Here is an 18325-nt window from a genome sequence, read left to right on the forward strand (position 1 = left end):
AAAAATGAATCTACTGGAGAACATCCCCTTCTTCCATTTACCTTTACAACTTTGTCATTCATGGGTTATCATTTTTTATTTTATTTACTGGATGGTGATCATCGAATAACTCTTTTTACCTTCACCAACAGAGTTGAAAATGTACTCTATGATGATGTCAGCGAATGGGCATGTGGATCCTCGAGGCACTTTGCCCCCTCCAATCATCATGCGCACTGCTGCCACCCCCATGCCCACTCCGAAGAGCTCGCTCGGCCCCGAGTCAGTGTTTGGTTTGACCGAGTCCAGACGGGGCAGTGGGATCTCAATAGATCCAAATGCTTTTGATCAAAAATCCCTGGTAAGAGAAAAAATCAGCTGTCAGATGACAATAAGGTGTCCATTAAAGTGACGTCACATAAAGATTGCTTGAGCATACAGTAGTTGATTAAAAAGGAAGCGAGGTCATCTTTTATCACTTTATGACATAGCTCAGGTTGTGAAATGTCATATGTATGATATTTATTCATTAAAAATTAATGATATTTAACATTTTACAATATTTTGAGCTTGACAAAAGTCTTGTAAATATATTGACAAGGCAGCATTTTTTGTGCGTACAGCTTGTAAACAACACTGTACCTCAGGTGAAGTCAATTTAATTGCAAAACATTATCAAAAGATGATCAAAATATAGGGACACTCTTCGATGTGCCCCAGTACTAATGAAAGGCTAGAATTGTCCCTGACTGTTGTACTTAATTGCAGTAATAAGCAAAATATGTGTAACATGCAACATCTCACTAGGACAATGTATTTTCCTTTACTATCCCAGACTAGCCCAAGAAGATCTCCATGCCACCCCCGTGGCTCAGGGAGTAACTGGGGCAGCCGCAGGTCAAGCTGGAACAGCTTAGGACGGGCGCCGAGTTTGAAAAGGAAGGACACGTCTGGGGAGAGGGAGTCTCTGCTGTCTGGGGAGGGCAGAGGCAGCTTTGAGGATGAGGATTTGGAGGGGGAGAAGCTGGCTAGTATCAGTGGGGGCTCACTGCAGCATCCCAGCTCTCTAGATATCCCTGAACTGCCCCAAACCCCCAGCTTCAGCTCACTGGGAGACTACCATGACTGCAATGGAAGAAGCCTGCACCTGCCCACTGACCTGTCCACCAACCTCAGCAAACAAGACTCCATTGCAGAGGAAGACATGGATGATGTAAGTCATGGCTTAATCCAGTGTTGTTCGTTACAGTCAGGCAATGCTGACCTTTTTTTTTTTTTAATGTCTTCCCAGGGGTTTGTCTTGTGAGGAAACTAATTGGCATGCTGTAATTGATTCAGCACTTCAGTCTGAAGGCAGTAATTGTTTTTCTTGGTGTGACCTTTATTGGTGTCAGTGTGATGATATCTTCTCACACAAGAGACCTCGTCTTGAAATTAAGTTTCAAGTGCTGTGAAATAAACAGAAACAACAGGGCTACAATACAGGCCTACATACAAACAACATGCACAACCTATGTCGGTACATGCACATAAACCATAGACTTTATAAAAACATGGTCGAAGTGTCTGTGAAGTCTCCCGTGGACTCCTGATGGGAGTTTTTGTAATTATGACAGCATGTCACCGCGCATCACTCGGGAGAACGATTAATAACACGTCTGTCTCTATAGTAGGGGATACAGATTAAACATTCAGTGCAAACACAAACCTGATTATTTATAATGAACTACACAGCTTGTCTGTCTCATGAAGTGAAAAACTTTGACTAGAATCCAAAATGTATGTGCTTTTATTTCCCAAAATATTTCTATATTGTAATGTCCATCATCGAAAATGGGCAAAAAGGCGGAAACTGGTTGCTGAAACCACACCCACCTAGCTCAATGGCAATCCATCTGTCACTCAAGTGGCCACGCCCTCAATTATACAAAACTTTAATGCTTAATATAATTTAAATGGATGCGTTCTAAAAACATTCACCCCCCTCACAGTTGTCATGAAGGGCAAAATTAGCTATCTAGACCAAAACCACTTTTTGTACCATGTTTTTGGGCATGTTTTTTTTTTCTGCTGTAAAGTTGGACATTTTACCGTGGGGAGCCTATGGGACTGAATCCCTTTAGGAGCCTGCCTCTAGCAGCCAGTCGATGATTTACAGATTTAGTCACTTTGTGTAGGCTTAGAGTAAGAGAGTTTGGATGGTTGCTGCTCGACATGACCTCATTTTAGAAAATAAACATTTGATTTTTTTTTTTTACAGTTTTTACTGTTTGATTTTTGATCAAATAAATACATCCTTGGAGAGTACATACTTATTTTAAAAACATAAAATACTTGACAACTCAAAACTTATAAACAATAAAGCATCTGCTAAAGGAAAAATATAATAAAATGTAAAAAAAAAAAAAAAAAAAATACACTGTTGTCTTTTGTGTTCGTAATCTGTACCTGAAATTATTTTATTTCTTGCAAAGGAAATTTGAGACATGCATCATGGACTCACACATGAGCTGTAAAAACAACAACAACAACAACAACAAAAAAAGCTTGTTTCATTTGTTTGAAACATGCTGCAAGGTGTTTACTGAAACTGCATAATTGAGTACGTAAAAATGTCCATAAAAACTGCATAAAAGTGTCAGTAAACAAGTGGAAGTTAGTTGGAAATGTTTTTATAATGATTTCCCACTATCGTATTACCATCCACATAATTACAGCTCTGCTTCAAGGTGTCATTTCTTCAAGTTAATCCATCTTTCTAACCAAGTACCTGGCAAATCAATTAGACGTTTAAACAAAAAGGATTTCAATTGTGCAAAATATATATTGCAGAAAACACATTTGCAATGTAAGCTGTTAGATTTACAAAATGGTACTTTGTCAAATTGAAACAAGAATCCATTCAAATCCTTCTTTTTTGAAGCATTGAACCGAAAGTTTTAAGCAGAGTATCCTAAACGCTTTAAACTCCTGACAATGCTGTAGTTAATGTTTAGTGCTGTAGTATTTATCTGTAGTTCCTCTTTCTTGTGTGTTATAGAGCTTCTGTTTCCGTCTCAAGAGGACGTTTGAAGCATATAAACCTAAGTGGTGTAAAGATCATGAAGACTGGTCCCTTTATCTGTTCTCTCCTCAGAACAGGTAAGCATCTGCTGTCTCCAGACAACTATTGACCAATTACTCCCTTCCTTTTTTTAAAGTTTCACATTCCTTTTTGTACCGCAATTTTGTTTTTCAATTCTGTCCTAGGTTTCGAATGATGTGTCAAAGGTTAATTTCTCACAAGATGTTTGATCATATAGTATTGGTATTCATCTTCTTAAACTGCATTACCATTGCTCTGGAAAGGCCCACTATTCAGCCATCTGTAAGTTTGCTTAAGTGTAATCAAGGCCATTTGCATCTAAATTTCGCTGATGTCATGCTTTTCTGGATGTATGATACAGCATGTCCTTTTGTGTGCGTTTTGGTTTGTTTTTTCATTTCAGGAGCGAATGTTCCTCAGTATCTCCAATTATGTTTTCACTGTGATTTTTGTGGCTGAAATGACTGTGAAGGTATGATTTAGGCCTTTTCTCTCTCCATATAAGGAATATTCTTTCCACAAAACACTCTCACACACATGATGTGGCTTGTGTTAAAGGTGGTGGCCCTCGGCTTCTGTGCTGGGAAGCACAGTTATCTGCAGAGCACCTGGAATGTTCTGGATGGGGTGCTGGTCTCTGTCTCTCTCATTGATATTCTGGTCTCCCTGGCCTCCACTGGTGGAAACCGAATCTTTGGCATCCTGAGGGTTCTTCGTCTGCTGAGAACTCTTCGGCCGCTGAGGTGAGCCAGCGAATGGTCACAACGTGCCTGTCTGAGGCCACGTGGTCATTGCTCCAGTTAAGGAATAAACTGAAGGTTAATTTTGTGGTTGCGTGATCTCCCGAGTCTACTAAAGCTTTGCGAAATAAAGTCTGTTATCCCTGAATTCTTTTTTTTAGGTTTACCAATCTTAAAGGTCACTCAGACAACTGTACCATTACATCCTGGAATCCAAACAGGTTGAAATAGGTTGTGTCTTTGTTTTTGTTGTTTTTCACGTAAACAGAGTGATTAGTCGCGCTCCTGGACTGAAACTAGTGGTGGAAACGCTAATAACATCCCTGAGGCCCATTGGGAACATTGTGCTCATCTGCTGTGCCTTCTTTATTGTCTTTGGCATTCTTGGAGTTCAGGTAATTGCTTCAGATGCTACATGCTTTTCAACAGAAATGTGAGGGGTTTTCAGTTAACGCAGTAGCGATATTATGAATTGCAGCTCTTCAAAGGAAAGTTTTACCATTGTGAAGGTGGCGACACCAAAAACATCACCAATAAGTTTGATTGTATTCGAGCAAACTACAAATGGATTCGGAGAAAGTACAACTTTGACAACTTGGGACAGGTAGGTGTCACACACTTGACGTTATTCACTGATTCGGACACACTGAAGCATTATAAAGCGATCAGCTGAGTGAAAAAGTAAGGTCATGTTGCCTTTTCATTTTTATAGGACTTCGAGAAACCATTTTCTGCTGTAATATGGTTGAAATGATTCCCAGATTGTCATTACGAGCCCTGTAACTGCTCTGAATGAATGATGGTTTTGCTGGCACGTGTCTCTCTTCTGCAGGCTCTCATGTCGCTGTTCGTGCTTTCCTGTAAGGACGGATGGGTCAATATAATGTATGACGGGTTGGACGCTGTTGGGGTGGACATGCAGGTTTGGATCTGCTTTGCTCATTCTGGCACATGACTTTCCTAATTTGTCATATGATGGATGTGCCGTTCATCTTCCTGTCCTTCACGCCCACAGCCTGAGCGCAATCACAACCCCTGGATGCTCCTCTACTTCATCTCTTTCCTGCTGATCGTCAGCTTCTTCGTGCTCAACATGTTTGTGGGAGTGGTGGTGGAGAACTTCCACAAGTGTCGTCAGGACCAGGAGGAAGAGGAGGCACGTCTGCGCGAGGAGAAGAGGCAGAGACTGCTGGAGAAAAAGCGCAGGAGTAAGGCGAATTGCGGGTCTGGTCGGTAGTCTATTTTTCTGAGCACTGCCTGCTTCCAGAGCCTGAGAGAGAAAGCTAGAGAAAGATTTAAAAAAAAGACAGAAGCAGTCAAAAGGCTGAGGAAATTCAAAAACTATGCACAATTTGGCACCGATCTGATGTCAGCCTTGGATTGTGATGGACTGTAGCATGTTCCTGCATGAGATGCCCGCAACACAAAATGCTGCATGACAAGCCAACAGGGGAAGTTTGCACAGTACATATGGGGTCAGCATCATGACCAAAGCAGCAGAGCGTCCTGCTATGAATACTGTGTATAGGGTGGTCAGTTAAAAGAGGTTTGAACTAGTACTAATTAGGACTGTTCATTTAATGTGTTTTCCTACCATCAGAGCAGTTCAAGGTTGAAGTACCAAGCTCGAGAAGAGTCGGTAGAGTTAACGCACCTAACCAAACACACTGATAACAGGCGGCAGAAAGCCCATCCATTTTCAGCATCATTACTCCAGTCTTCAGTGTCCCATGATCCTTTAGAAATCATTCTAATATACTGATTTGCTGCTCAAGAAACATTTCTTATTGTCAATTTTGAAAACAGTTGTGCTGCTTAATATTTTTGTAAAATGATAAATTCTTTTCTCCCGATTTCTTGGTGACTACAAAAGTAAAAGGACAGCATTTATTTGAAACAGAAGTCTTTTGTAATAAATGTTTTTACTGTGACTTGTTCACTTTAATGCATCCTTGCTGAATAAATGTATAAAGTTTAAAAAAAAAATCTTACATTTCCCAAACTTTTGAAAAATAGTGTATCTCAGACAGAGTCAATTGCTAAATAGATTGCTATGGACCACAGGCTTATGATCAGTGACACTGAAATGAAATCAATAATGTACTATCATAATGAAATCAATAATAAAGTGACTTTTAAAGCCACTTTTTATATTGAAGGATTCACTCCTCTGTCACAATCACATCATGTCTTTAATATTTATTCATTTGAGGACTTGCTAAACAAATATCACTAAATACATTAAATTAAACTGCAAATCATTAAAAATGATTACATTATAATTTTAATCAACTGAAAACCCTAGTAGTCATATAGTGCTTATAAAAAAAGAATAACCCCCCTTTTAAAATAATCACAATTTGTTACTATAAATTATTACATTATAAATTTAATCATTTGAAAACCCTAGTAGTCATATAGTGTGTATAGAAAAGAATAACCCCTTTTTAAAATAATCACATTTCTGAAATGAAGACGGACACAGTTTTTGTTTTATCCAGCTGTATTTACTCAGTGCAACTTATAACATCCAAGTGAAATAAATAGCACCATGTCAGAAATCACTGAGTTGGAAAAAGGATCACCCTCTTGTGTCGTTATTTTGTTGAACCACCTTTTGCTTTAATTACAGCCTTTAGTCTGTTGGGATATGTCTCTGTCTCTAAAAACTTTGCACATCTAGACTTTGCAATATTTACCCTTTTCTTTGGAGAGCTGCTGAAGTTCAGTTAAATTTGATGGTGACTGTTTGGACTGCAGTCTTCAAATGATTCCACAGATTTTCAATGGGGTTTAAGTCTGGACTCTGACTATGCAAGGGCATTCTACTTTTTCTCCTTCAACCACTGTGAGCTCAGTTTTGCTGTGTGCTTTGGATCATTGTAATATTGGACGGCAAACCTTCTCCCCATTGACAACTTTCTAGCAGAGGGCAGCAGATTTTCCTCAAGAATTAGACAGTATTTTTGCCCCATCCATTTTTCCTTCTATCCTGACAAGTAAGAGAAACAGCCCATAACAGGATATCACCACCTCCATGCTTTACTGTGGGAATGCTGTTATCTGGGTGGAGAGCTGTATTGGATTTCCGGCAGTTGAGGCCAAATAAATACATTTTAGTCTCATCTGCCTCAGAATCTTCAAGGTTTGTTTTGGCAAAGCTCAGCTGTGACTGCATGTGGCCTTTCTTGAGGAGTGCCTTTTTTCTTGCTCCCCTCCCATACAAGCCATATTTGTGATATTGTTGTCACATGCACACAATGACCGCTCTTTGTTATAAATCCCTGCAACTGCTTCACAGTTGCTGTAGGCCTCTTTGTTGCCTCTCAGTGTCCTCCTTCTCTTTCATCCAGTTTGGAGCGATGTCCTGATCCAGGGAAGGGTCTGTGTTGTACCAAATTCCTTCCACTTCTTAATAATAGACTACACTGTGCTTCTAGGAATTGATAAAGCCTTTTCTCTATCCATCTCCTGACTTGACGTGCATATCTATAACTTTATCCCGGAGATCTTATGACAGTGCCTTGCCACTCATAGTGGATTTTTGTTTTGTTTCAGCTGCACTGCCAAGGACTGAAATGCTCCAGGAAAGCTCTTTTCACGCTGAGCTGATCAAAATGACCACAGCTGATCACAGGTGAAAGTCAAATGGCTTTGTGTTCCACGGAGAAGGTGATTAGCTACACCTGACTGGGTTTACAAGTTATTTTTAATGATTCTTTTTTTATTATAGATTTTTTCTTACATGTTGGTGTTATATCTTTCACTTGGATGTTATAAGTTGCACTGAGTAAATACAGCTGGATAAAACAAAAACTGTGTCCGTCTTCATTTCAGGCTGCAAAGCAACAAAATGTGATTTTAAAAGTGGGTGAATGTTTTCTATACCCACTTTACATCCAAAGAGGAAGTAAGAAATTCAAAGAGTGCGTGGTGTCCTCACGATGCTGGAAAACAATGACGTGAGAGGAGGCAGTTGCTCTGTGACAGTTTTTAAGATGTGTTGGGGGGATGTGTGTATGATATTAATTAATTTTGAATGCTGAACTCAAACATATGTAATGTAACATCAAGGAAAGTTTCATCATAATATCCATTTGAGAGACTGAATATTAGTTGCCTGTGGTCTGGCTGTCTGTCTAAATCAGTTTAGTACACTGCACTATTAGGGCTCTCTGGTTGTGTGAGCCTTGAGGAATCTAAGAATGCCAGCCATGATTTTACGTGACTAAACAAATAAATGTGAAGAAGTGTGTTCTTTGTTTAAGCACCATGCCTGCCAGGACAAAGCTTGCTGATAAATGATCTTTAGCATAAAAGCTGACGGTTTTATCTACGTTTGTCACACTTGACTCCTCCAGCCTTTACTCCAGTCAAAGGATTAATCGTGTATGTGACTGTGACTTATAGTACTCATAACTGAGTCCATAGCAGTTGAGTTTTATTTCCCTGGATCTATTCAAAGATCCCCTCGATGCATTCATCTGGGATAGATCGAAGGACGTCTCATAAACAGTCCTCAACACAGAGTGCATTAAGCAGGACAGAGAAGAAAAGGAGAAACAGATGTTTCTTCAACTGTGGCCATGTGTACACATTTATCGTACATCAAAGGAGAATTGTTATGAAAATTCACGACATCTCAAATTGGGTATTGTGTTCAGTAGTACTCTATGATGGAAAAGGCACCTTTAATATGGCTGAAATCAAATGGATTTATTCAGGCTAATTTAATGGCTTGCATTTATGCATCCTACATACATTGAATATTTTTATATTTTTTGCACAATTAGTCAAAATTGTGATGAAAAGTATTATGCTTACAACAGAGATCTACCTTAATTTTTCTTTTAACAAAAGAAAACTCAATTAACAAAAACCGTTTGGTGTGGTGAAACTATAACTGAGGAACATCATTTTAAACAAATCAATTAATAGATATTTTTTATGCAATAAATATCACAACTGTTAATTTCACATTTGTTTAGATGATCATAGTTGAGGCATAAAAAACATAAACCCTTTAGGACACAAAAGTATCTGAAATTCATAATGTTCTGATACATTTCTGTAGACAGTATATCCAAATCACCAATCTGTGGATCTGTTCCTTATTCAGACCCACATGGAATCTGCACGGATAGCTCAGCGGATTTCCTCAAAATCAAAATGCTAATAAAGCTTTCAACTTTCACTAAGAGTACAAAACTCTTTTAAGATCCTGCAGAATTCATTCAGATTAGAAAATGTTGAAAACGTCAACAGATTCCATCTGGGCCTGCCGTTATCCCATCACATTAAAAGATAGACTGTTTCTGTGTGCACTTTATATTATGTGCAACTATTATGCTGGCCTTGAGTGTGGTGTCTGCTAGGGAGAGATGTTACATGTAATGGTTGTGCTGTAGCTGCATGCTCAGATATTCAGTAGCTCAAAGGCTTCTCTCTTGGCAAATGTTATTTACCTGTAAACATGCTTTTATGGCAGACTCAGAAAGATGGATTCAAACTCAAATAAATTTTATGGTTGCTTTCATGTCCAGTATATCACACGCATTACAACTAATCGATAAACAGTCACCTCTAAGCTCTCCTTAAAAACACTCAATAATATGTCTCTGTAACTTGTGCTACTCACAGAAGTCCTTTCATATGTTCTCCCACATACTGCCATGTTTACAACGGCATGTTCACCAAAGCAGCATGCTTGAAACCCATGAAGGCACAAGTGTTGCATGAGAGGACTTTGAATGAATAATGTTGCAATATTATCTCAATGCTGGGGAGATAAATTACTGGTCCTCTCTGCAGCAGTCGTCCCCTCGCACCCAGTGCCTTTTTCCTCTGCATCAGTGATTTGGCTTATTTGTGTTAACCCTGCACTGACTCTTCTTTGCTGTCTGTCTGTATGACCCTATCAACAGAGGCCCAGCAGAGACCGTACTATGCCGATTACTCTCCAATCCGGCTCTACATCCACACACTGTGTACCAACCACTACCTGGATCTCTTCATCACCGGCATCATCTGCATCAATGTGGTCACTATGTCTATTGAGCATTTCAATCAGCCTCCTGTGAGTCTATGAACCCTTTGAATCTTGATTTGTTTAACCTAGTGACCTACAGTACAGTTGCATAAAGTTGCATTTCATCATTTGAAAACTACAGTAACAAACTTTTTTGTGAAACATTCAGCCTGAAAATAGTTTTAATAGTTATAAATGACACCTGGAGCCAGATTCACAAAACATTATTTGAATAAAACTCTTCAGAATAAAGTTAAAAGCACATAGAACAAAGGAATCAATAGCTATATCACATTAGGGCAAGGGAAACGCATGACATGACAGGAACCATGACTATGGGAAATAAATGATAATAATAAATACATAAAAGACATGAAACCATGAACATAAACCAACATCCAAAACCAATTTTACATTATCTCAAGAACTTTTTCTTAAGATTTTCATGAATCTGGCTCCTAGTTTGATATTTTTAAAGAATGCAAATACATTTATGCATTATTTAATGTGGTTTAATTGACAAAATACTACTTTACTTTAAATTGTACAGCACGGAAACTGCTGAAATCATTGTTTCTATCTCACACAGTACCTTGAAGAGTCACTGAAATACTGCAACTATGTCTTTACCATCATCTTCATAATTGAGGCTTTGCTCAAACTTGTGGCATTTGGTTTTCGGAGATTCTTCAAAGACAGGTATTGGGACCTACTATATGGCGCTGTCTAATGTAAATGTAAATACACTGTAAATAAGATTAACATTATTTGTATGCAATATACTGCACTGAAGAAGTCTCTGGAAATAAAATCCATTTTATATTGATATTATGAGTTTACATATTTCAAGCAGTATTCACAAGTGTTTATTAGTGTGCACTTTAGATGGTATAAGGGTATTAAACTTGCTATATCCATTACATTCTCATTACCAATTTATTTTTAACTTAGCCTTCTTATTCTAATTCTAATCCTGATATTAAAGTCTCGTTAAGAAGGTCTATGGGGAATCTTGTCGGTCCCCAACCTCTTGGTGACCTTGTCCCTTATCTCACACTCTCTTGTGTATTGGGTATACTTGTGTTCTTAGATGTCTGCATCATGCTGTAATTTGCAAGTGCTTAACCAGATAAAGTTAATTAAAAACCCCATCAGCTTAGTGTACAGCAAAATATATGTTTTATCTTCATTCAGAGATGGTCTGCACTGATTATTGATTATTCAAGCCAACAAAGACATGAGATCAAAGCGTGACTAACTGTTACTTAGATCAGACAGAATAAATCATTTAGCCTAATTAGAGAAGAATGTACATCAAAAATATAAATATAATGAGGGTGTGAGTGATTAAAAGGTGGATTATGTCAATCTAACTTACTATTATGCTTAACTTCTTTTGGCAATATTATAAATATAGCTAAAATTGGAATCAGACTGTTTTCCATGTTAATCAGAGTTTTTGTCCTAACCGGCGTGAAAGCGATATGCAACGAGCGACAGTAAATTCTATTTTAGAAATGGTTTCTATTTTTATTTGCGACATCATGGCTGGAACAACATATGCACATGACAATGATAATCTGAAGTACTGATTATGTGCTTAATTTAATGTTAAAAAGGGTGAGTTTGAATACCATTTTTGTGACCTTTATTACCACACTGAAAGCGACAATGGATAATAATAATCTTGAAAACAAATGAAAGGAAACATAAATGTTAAAACTCAATGTAAGCCAACTGTCTTCCATAACAAAGACTGTATCAGTCACTCAGATGTATTTGTTGAAAGCGCAGGACCGTGAGCTTGCATATGCTCTTCTGATTGGCAGTGATTGACTGAATGATTTTGTTGCATCACATGGCCAGGTTGCATCTGGTGTGGACAGAAAAATTGCTTGTTGCTTGAATCATATTGCATTGCGTTTGGTTAGGACGTAATCAAGCATTTGAATCCTTAATTTGATTATATATATATATTATTGCAGGGCCATTTCACTAACTTCTCCAACACATTGTAAAACACTTTTGTAATTAAGCGTGACAGTGTGATTAAGTCATGTTTTAAAATGTTGCGTCTGATGTCATATCATGCTTAGGGAACGGGATGAATCATTAGTTTCAGTTCATTGAATGCAGCTAAATTAAAAGGAGTCATGATCCCTGTTGTTTATCATTAATCCCACATTAGCACATGTACAGGTGCAATCGACACTATGTTGTTCTGTTTGCAATACGCTCATAAATCTGTGTATGGTTTATTTGCTCAGCTTGCCTAATGTTCTAAAACCGATTAGCTAAACGACGCTCGTTGCTGGATGCTGTATTTTAACTGTATGATGTTGTAACTTGCTGGCAGATGGAACCAGCTGGATCTAGCCATAGTCCTGCTCTCTATCATGGGCATCACTCTGGAGGAGATCAAGATGAATGCAGCGCTGCCAATCAACCCCACCATCATACGCATTATGAGGGTGCTGAGAATAGCCAGAGGTACTTTAGTTTTCTAGCTGGTTAACAAAAAAGTTGCATGTTCTATTAGAAATAGCCTGGGATTTGATTTGTGCCTCTTTGTGCTTTTGCCCACAGTACTGAAGCTTTTGAAGATGGCTACAGGCATGAGAGCCCTACTGGACACAGTTATGCAAGCTTTACCACAGGTAACTAATGTGGTGTTTTTACATTCATTCATGTGTTTAATAATAATAATTTTTTTTTAAAAAAATTATTTAGGTCACACTTGATTTTAAGGTCCAATTCCCACTATTAACTAACTATTAACTATGACTTTTGCCTTATTAAAGTCCCAGTTACTGCTTATTAACTGTTAGTACGCTAGTTGTTGAGTATTGGGAAGGATTAAGGATGTAGAATATGCTTTTGCAGAATAAGTGCTTTATAAGTACTAATAAACAGCTATAATATGGTAGTAATATGCATGCAAATAAGTAACTAGTTAACAGCGAGAATTTGTTGTGTTGTTTTGTGTTATTTTGCTTTTAAAGAGATATAGATGTACTGCACAGTTGCATTTGTTTTTGTCTTTGTGTGGATATGTAAGGCAAGGGGGAGGAAAGAGAAAAAGTTGGAGATAAAGTATCTATAACACAGTTCTTCTCCCCGTGATTGATTGTTTAATAACATACTGTGATAATGCACTTCCTCTCTTTAGGTGGGAAATCTGGGTTTGCTGTTTATGCTCCTCTTCTTCATTTATGCGGCACTTGGCGTGGAGCTTTTTGGGAAACTAGGTCAGTGCTGCAATCCTGCTCACTGTTCATACTGAGCGCTCCATTTCACAGCTTTGCTCTACCTTAGCTGCCACTCTCATTTTTGGTCAGAAATGCTTCAATTTGTCCCGAAAATGCTTCATGGCTCTTGCTCTTGCAATTGCAAGAGGATAGCCTCTAGGCTCAAAAAGACATTTCTATGCTACTTATAAGTTATATCCATGTGAGAGGCCTCTGGAACACAAATGACAGGACTATGCTTTCTCTTAAAGGGAAAGCTCTCTAATTACTTTCATTAGCCTTCAACTTTAAAATCAGTGCTAATTATTGTGTCAGACATATCTGGGGGTAACAGCTCATTTGCTTCTTTAATGGTAATACAGGGAACTCTGTCAGGTTATATCCACTTTTAGCAACACATTCAGTGATAGTCTAGCTATGCTTTTTGTGTATAAAAAGTAGATGACTGTTGTCAAAATATTATTTACCTATATTTTTATCTAGAGTGCACTGACAATAACCCTTGTGAAGGATTAAGCAGACATGCTACGTTTGAGAACTTTGGAATGGCCTTTTTAACGTTATTCAGAATATCAACGGGGGACAACTGGAATGGCATAATGAAGGTACTACAGGGGAGACTTTTCATTGTTCTTTTTCTCATTGCATTTAGAGTATTTTGGTGGTGCAGTTTTAATCATTAATGCATTGCATATGTGCAGGACACTCTGCGAGAGTGCCTTCCGGAAGACAAGCACTGCCTCACTTATCTCCCCAAGGTTTCCCCCATCTACTTTGTCACCTTTGTGCTAATGGCTCAGTTTGTGCTGGTTAACGTGGTGGTGGCCGTACTGATGAAACACCTGGAGGAGAGCAATAAGGAGGCCAAAGAAGATGCTGAAATGGACGCTGAGATTGAGATGGAGATGGAAATGGCTCGGCGTCACAGCAACGTTTCAGCAGGGAGTTCTTCAGGGCCAGAAGGAAGGGCAACTTATGTAGGAGCACACCCAGATTCACCTGGACAGGTATATCTCAGAAATCATTATTAAACAGTGTTGAAAAGAAAGAATGATTTTAGTTAAGCCATGCATGGTAATTGAATATTGAAAGGTTTTCAAACTTGGATCTGGGGAACTCTAGGGGGCTGCAACAGAGTGCAAGGGTATACTGTAACACTTAATATATTTTTTAATACATGAAAATATTATAGTTCTTTTAGTAGAGGATCATCATATTTGTGGGTCCTTGACAACAGAAGGTGGTGTTATGAACTGGTCATAGTGTACGAAACATCATACCATTTGTTCTCAGTTTAGTTTTGCACTTATTGAGCACCATTAACTCTTATAAGGAGCAACCCGAGTTAGCTGCGGGCAAGAGAATTGCATTTGTGTTTTATTGGGCGCTGAGTTGTCACAATACACAGAAAATATGCAGAGGGGATGTGGACAGTGAGAAGTGAGGCTCTGTGGGGAGGCCAGGAACATTTGTTACCCCTCATGGGCTGCTCAGGCAAGGAGTGTATTTGCTTTGTCAGCTGCAGTGAGCTGGTGAATAAACTTGGCAAGCTTGGCTCTAGGTGTTTATAGGTTTGTGAGTTTATGTGTGAGGGTAAAAGCACAAAAGCAGAAGAATACATTTCTCTTCCGCAGGATATGGGGAAACAAAGAACACAAGAGAATTTGCTCTCTCCACGGAAAATGTCAGTGTCAAGGATGCACTCTTTGCCAAATGACAGCTACATGTTTCGCCCTGTGAGGCCAGCCAGTGCTCCTTATCCCCTAGAAGAAGTGGAAACCAGTCAAGGGTACCTTGAATTAGGTATAAAGAATCAGAGTACATGACTTTCTGTATTAATAAGTACTGTTCTCAAAAGGGGGAAAAAACTTATGAAAAGTCTTCATTAACCTTTCCTGTAGGCTCTATCACCTCAGTCCATTCCCAGCCATGCGAAAGTCATTCCCTACTCCAGGTCCCTGGTGTTCCTCCCCATTCCCAGTTGAACTACCTCCCCAAGATTCCCCCTCCCATGCCCTCTCCAACCCACAGCATAGGCAGGACTTTATGCAGACAGGTATACTCTCGCTCGTCCCGTCTGTATTTAGTGCTTCACTGTTGTTCAGTGCTTGCAGGCCACATGTTCACATTGTCCTATGTTTATTCTTTCAGGAGGCAATTAAAAATGACTCCATCAATGTGCAAAGTTCTGACTCCAAAGACCATCCCGACAGACAGGCAGGGATAACAACAGGTGGCTTCAAGCTGCATGTTCCTGGGATGCCCCAATGTGGACATGCTCCCAGTGTCTGCACCTTCCAACAGCCCCATAGACAGCACAGTATCCTTTCTCGACCTACCAGCCTGGCCAGCAGCAGCAGAAGCACCAGCCCCAGTGGCTCCTTGTATGAATCCACTGATCTGAACGACGAGGAGGTCCGTCACATAAACAGTACAGCACGCCTGTGGGTAGGGGTTCAGGCAGAAGCCCGAAGTCACTCCCTGTCTCCTTATACCACCTCAGGGATGCTGCTTCCCGTCCCTGTGAAGAACTGCAGCAGTGCTGCCAACTTAAGCATCGAAGACCCAAAAAAGTGCTTCACCGAGGACACTGAAGGTTTTCTGGAAAAACCCTATGGTACAGATGACCATCGTAGGCACTCGATTGAGATTTGCTCTTTAGTAGATGATGGGCTGTTTGGTCAAGAACTTAGTGAGAAGAGGCACGTTCCGATGCGTGGACAGTCGTTGCACATTCCCCGTAAGAAAAAGATGAGCCCTCCATGTATCTCCATCGAGCCCCCATTTGAAACGGAGGTTCCCGCTTCTCTTGCATCCATGAAAAAGCTTTCGGAGAGCAGCATGTTGCTACGGAGGAGGACGCCATCCTATGACCTAGCCCTGCAGCGGGACTCTCTGGATTTGCTTGAGAACCAGCTGTCTACCCAGCCGCTCATCAAAGTAGAGCGACACCCCTCTCACTGTGCAGAGTATCTGTCAATGCCACACCCCACCCCAATGGGCGGTCTGGCAGGCATTTTGTGTGAAAGCATGCAGGCGTCCCCCTTTGATAACCGATATGAAGAGTCCACGGACTTCAGCTCTGTAAACAGGACAGCCCAATGAGGGACTTTAGCCAAATTTTACCATCCACACTCAAGGGTGCGACAACTACTTGAGCAGGGGACATCGACCTCTTTCTGTAGCCAAAGTTTTCTTTGTTTCTTTTCCAATGTAATATCATCATGAAAGCCAGCCAGGAATGGCAGCCGATCCTAGCAGGGAACAGCGATTGATCAGACTGTGATCGGGCAAAGTGTTGAACATGGGATATGCAATTTCAGGTTTCCAAATGGAACAGTGGTTCTAATTTTGATCCCAGTGCTCAATCACATTGATTTGAGTTCAGGATGTGTAGTGTTATGTATCATCTGTATCTTTTTTGTCAGTCTTTCCTCTCTTTGTCATGAGCATTGGTAATGTTTTCTGTAGAGACAGAGTATACCGATTAAAAGAACTAATAAGAACTGTACATGTTATGTATTTTATTGACTCATAATGTGTAAATAGAGAACATATTGTATTAGTGGAGAAACAAGCTCTATTCATATGCACATATTTTTTATAGAGATCTATAATGTTTTTGCACATATCAATATGAATTGTCTTCTGTTGTCTTCTTGTGAATGTACATTTTTTAATCAAATAGCTGTGGGATCAATTCTAGTCTGTTTAGGTCTACTGATATTGAGATGATTTTTATTTTTCTATTGGGAGGACGGGGTGTGTCGTATTATATAGATCCAATGAGAACCAAACTACAAATGATCTGTAGCCTGAGTGCAATACACTATAAATGTTTCTGTAAGTTTACCCAGTTAGGTTACACACTTTTTAAACAAGCATAGCCAGTAACGTGCATCTCACATACACAACCCTTTACCATACTCAGGTTCATCTCAAAATGTATATTAAGATTTCTGCTACACTCTACATTATAACCTAGTTTAACCACGACATAACCTATTTTAACATTCTGTGGCCCTTGGCTATGGCACAAGTTGCATGTGAAGGACAGACTGATTAAAATGTAAATGTGACCTTGTTCTGTTTCTCCTGATGTTCAAACTTTAGAACTGTCAAAGACTAAAGGCTGGAATACACTACATGACTTTTAAAGCCTGCGATACACTATGCGATTTTCTATGGAATCTGTCAATTCAAATCTGCAGACTGGCTCTGACTTTCGGCAACTAGCGTCGACTTCCTCTAGACTGAAAATCGGGGCCAAAATCATGTAGTGCATTCCAGGTATAAGGGAGTTTATATCAGTACATGTCTGATCTATTTTTTTTTTTTTTTATATCTTTTCTGCTTTGAAATGACACCTCTGGTTTGTGCCCTTGTGAAACAATAAGACACCTATTTAATGAAAGGAACACAAAGTTATGTTTTGATTTTTTTTTTAGAAGTGATCAATGTGATTTATGTATAGTTATACTAAGCCATGAGGTTTTTGGCAAATAACCAGTAAACACAGCCTGCGAATCCTGCTCTTTAAATGATATAACTCACATAGCTACATATCCAGTAATAACAATGTATCACCTGAGATTTAAAATAGTTGATGCAGCTTCTGTGCTGTGCTAATTCAATTTTTTTTCTCCATTTATGATTCACCTCAAAAGATGGAGAGGGCAAATTAGTTGCATGTTATTGAGAGATTTAGAAATACAAATATCTGGATGTTTTTCAAGTTTTTGATATTTACATTTTCAGATATTTTCCATTTGTAGTCTTGCATCTAATTGCACTGAGATGTAATTACAAGGTATTACTCTGTAGAAATGAGTAAAGCCACTTGTTGTCTAATGCAATATTTTATGATAGTCTATGTTGAGATGAGTGCAAGAGGTTTAGTTGTAAGCAAAAAATCATGGATGATTACAACTGAAAGTATGGACCTGATGACATAATCAGACATCAATCTAATATTGGACTTTGAGACAAATGTGTGTAGTGTTTCATGTATCTTATGGTCCTAGATCCATGTTTTTTGCAAGAGGATTGTTGAGAGGTTTTTTTTAAATTGCTATTGAAAAAATGATAGAGCTGTATGGATGGAGAAGTATATAACTGCTTAAAGTGTTTAATCCTTAATCACATTCTTAGCTGGGTTTTTGTTTTTTAATTATTTATTTTTTAATATGAGCTTTTGCCATTAAGCAGCCTAATGTCCTTAATCCTTCAATAAATAATCAAAGCA

At 39.0% G+C, this 18325-nt stretch overlaps 1 protein-coding gene across 1 annotated transcript in view; it reads left to right on the forward strand.

Annotated features, from left to right (window-relative positions):
- The window catches only part of LOC113050158 (voltage-dependent T-type calcium channel subunit alpha-1H-like), an 85490-nt gene extending 67165 nt beyond the window's left edge, over positions 1–18325 (forward strand). The window contains exons 16-35 of the mRNA XM_026212890.1: positions 132–340; positions 815–1192; positions 3020–3120; positions 3229–3346; positions 3468–3536; positions 3623–3807; positions 4073–4199; positions 4283–4408; positions 4637–4726; positions 4820–5012; positions 9729–9880; positions 10422–10531; positions 12189–12322; positions 12419–12489; positions 13002–13080; positions 13564–13685; positions 13782–14087; positions 14715–14883; positions 14982–15136; positions 15232–18325. Of these exons, the coding sequence (XP_026068675.1) occupies positions 132–340; positions 815–1192; positions 3020–3120; positions 3229–3346; positions 3468–3536; positions 3623–3807; positions 4073–4199; positions 4283–4408; positions 4637–4726; positions 4820–5012; positions 9729–9880; positions 10422–10531; positions 12189–12322; positions 12419–12489; positions 13002–13080; positions 13564–13685; positions 13782–14087; positions 14715–14883; positions 14982–15136; positions 15232–16185 (3848 nt within the window). The 3' untranslated portion in view covers positions 16186–18325. The remainder of the gene's footprint in view (positions 1–131; positions 341–814; positions 1193–3019; positions 3121–3228; positions 3347–3467; positions 3537–3622; positions 3808–4072; positions 4200–4282; positions 4409–4636; positions 4727–4819; positions 5013–9728; positions 9881–10421; positions 10532–12188; positions 12323–12418; positions 12490–13001; positions 13081–13563; positions 13686–13781; positions 14088–14714; positions 14884–14981; positions 15137–15231) is intronic.

Source organism: Carassius auratus, chromosome 3 (genome assembly GCF_003368295.1).
Source record: "Carassius auratus strain Wakin chromosome 3, ASM336829v1, whole genome shotgun sequence".
NCBI lineage: Eukaryota > Metazoa > Chordata > Actinopteri > Cypriniformes > Cyprinidae > Carassius > Carassius auratus.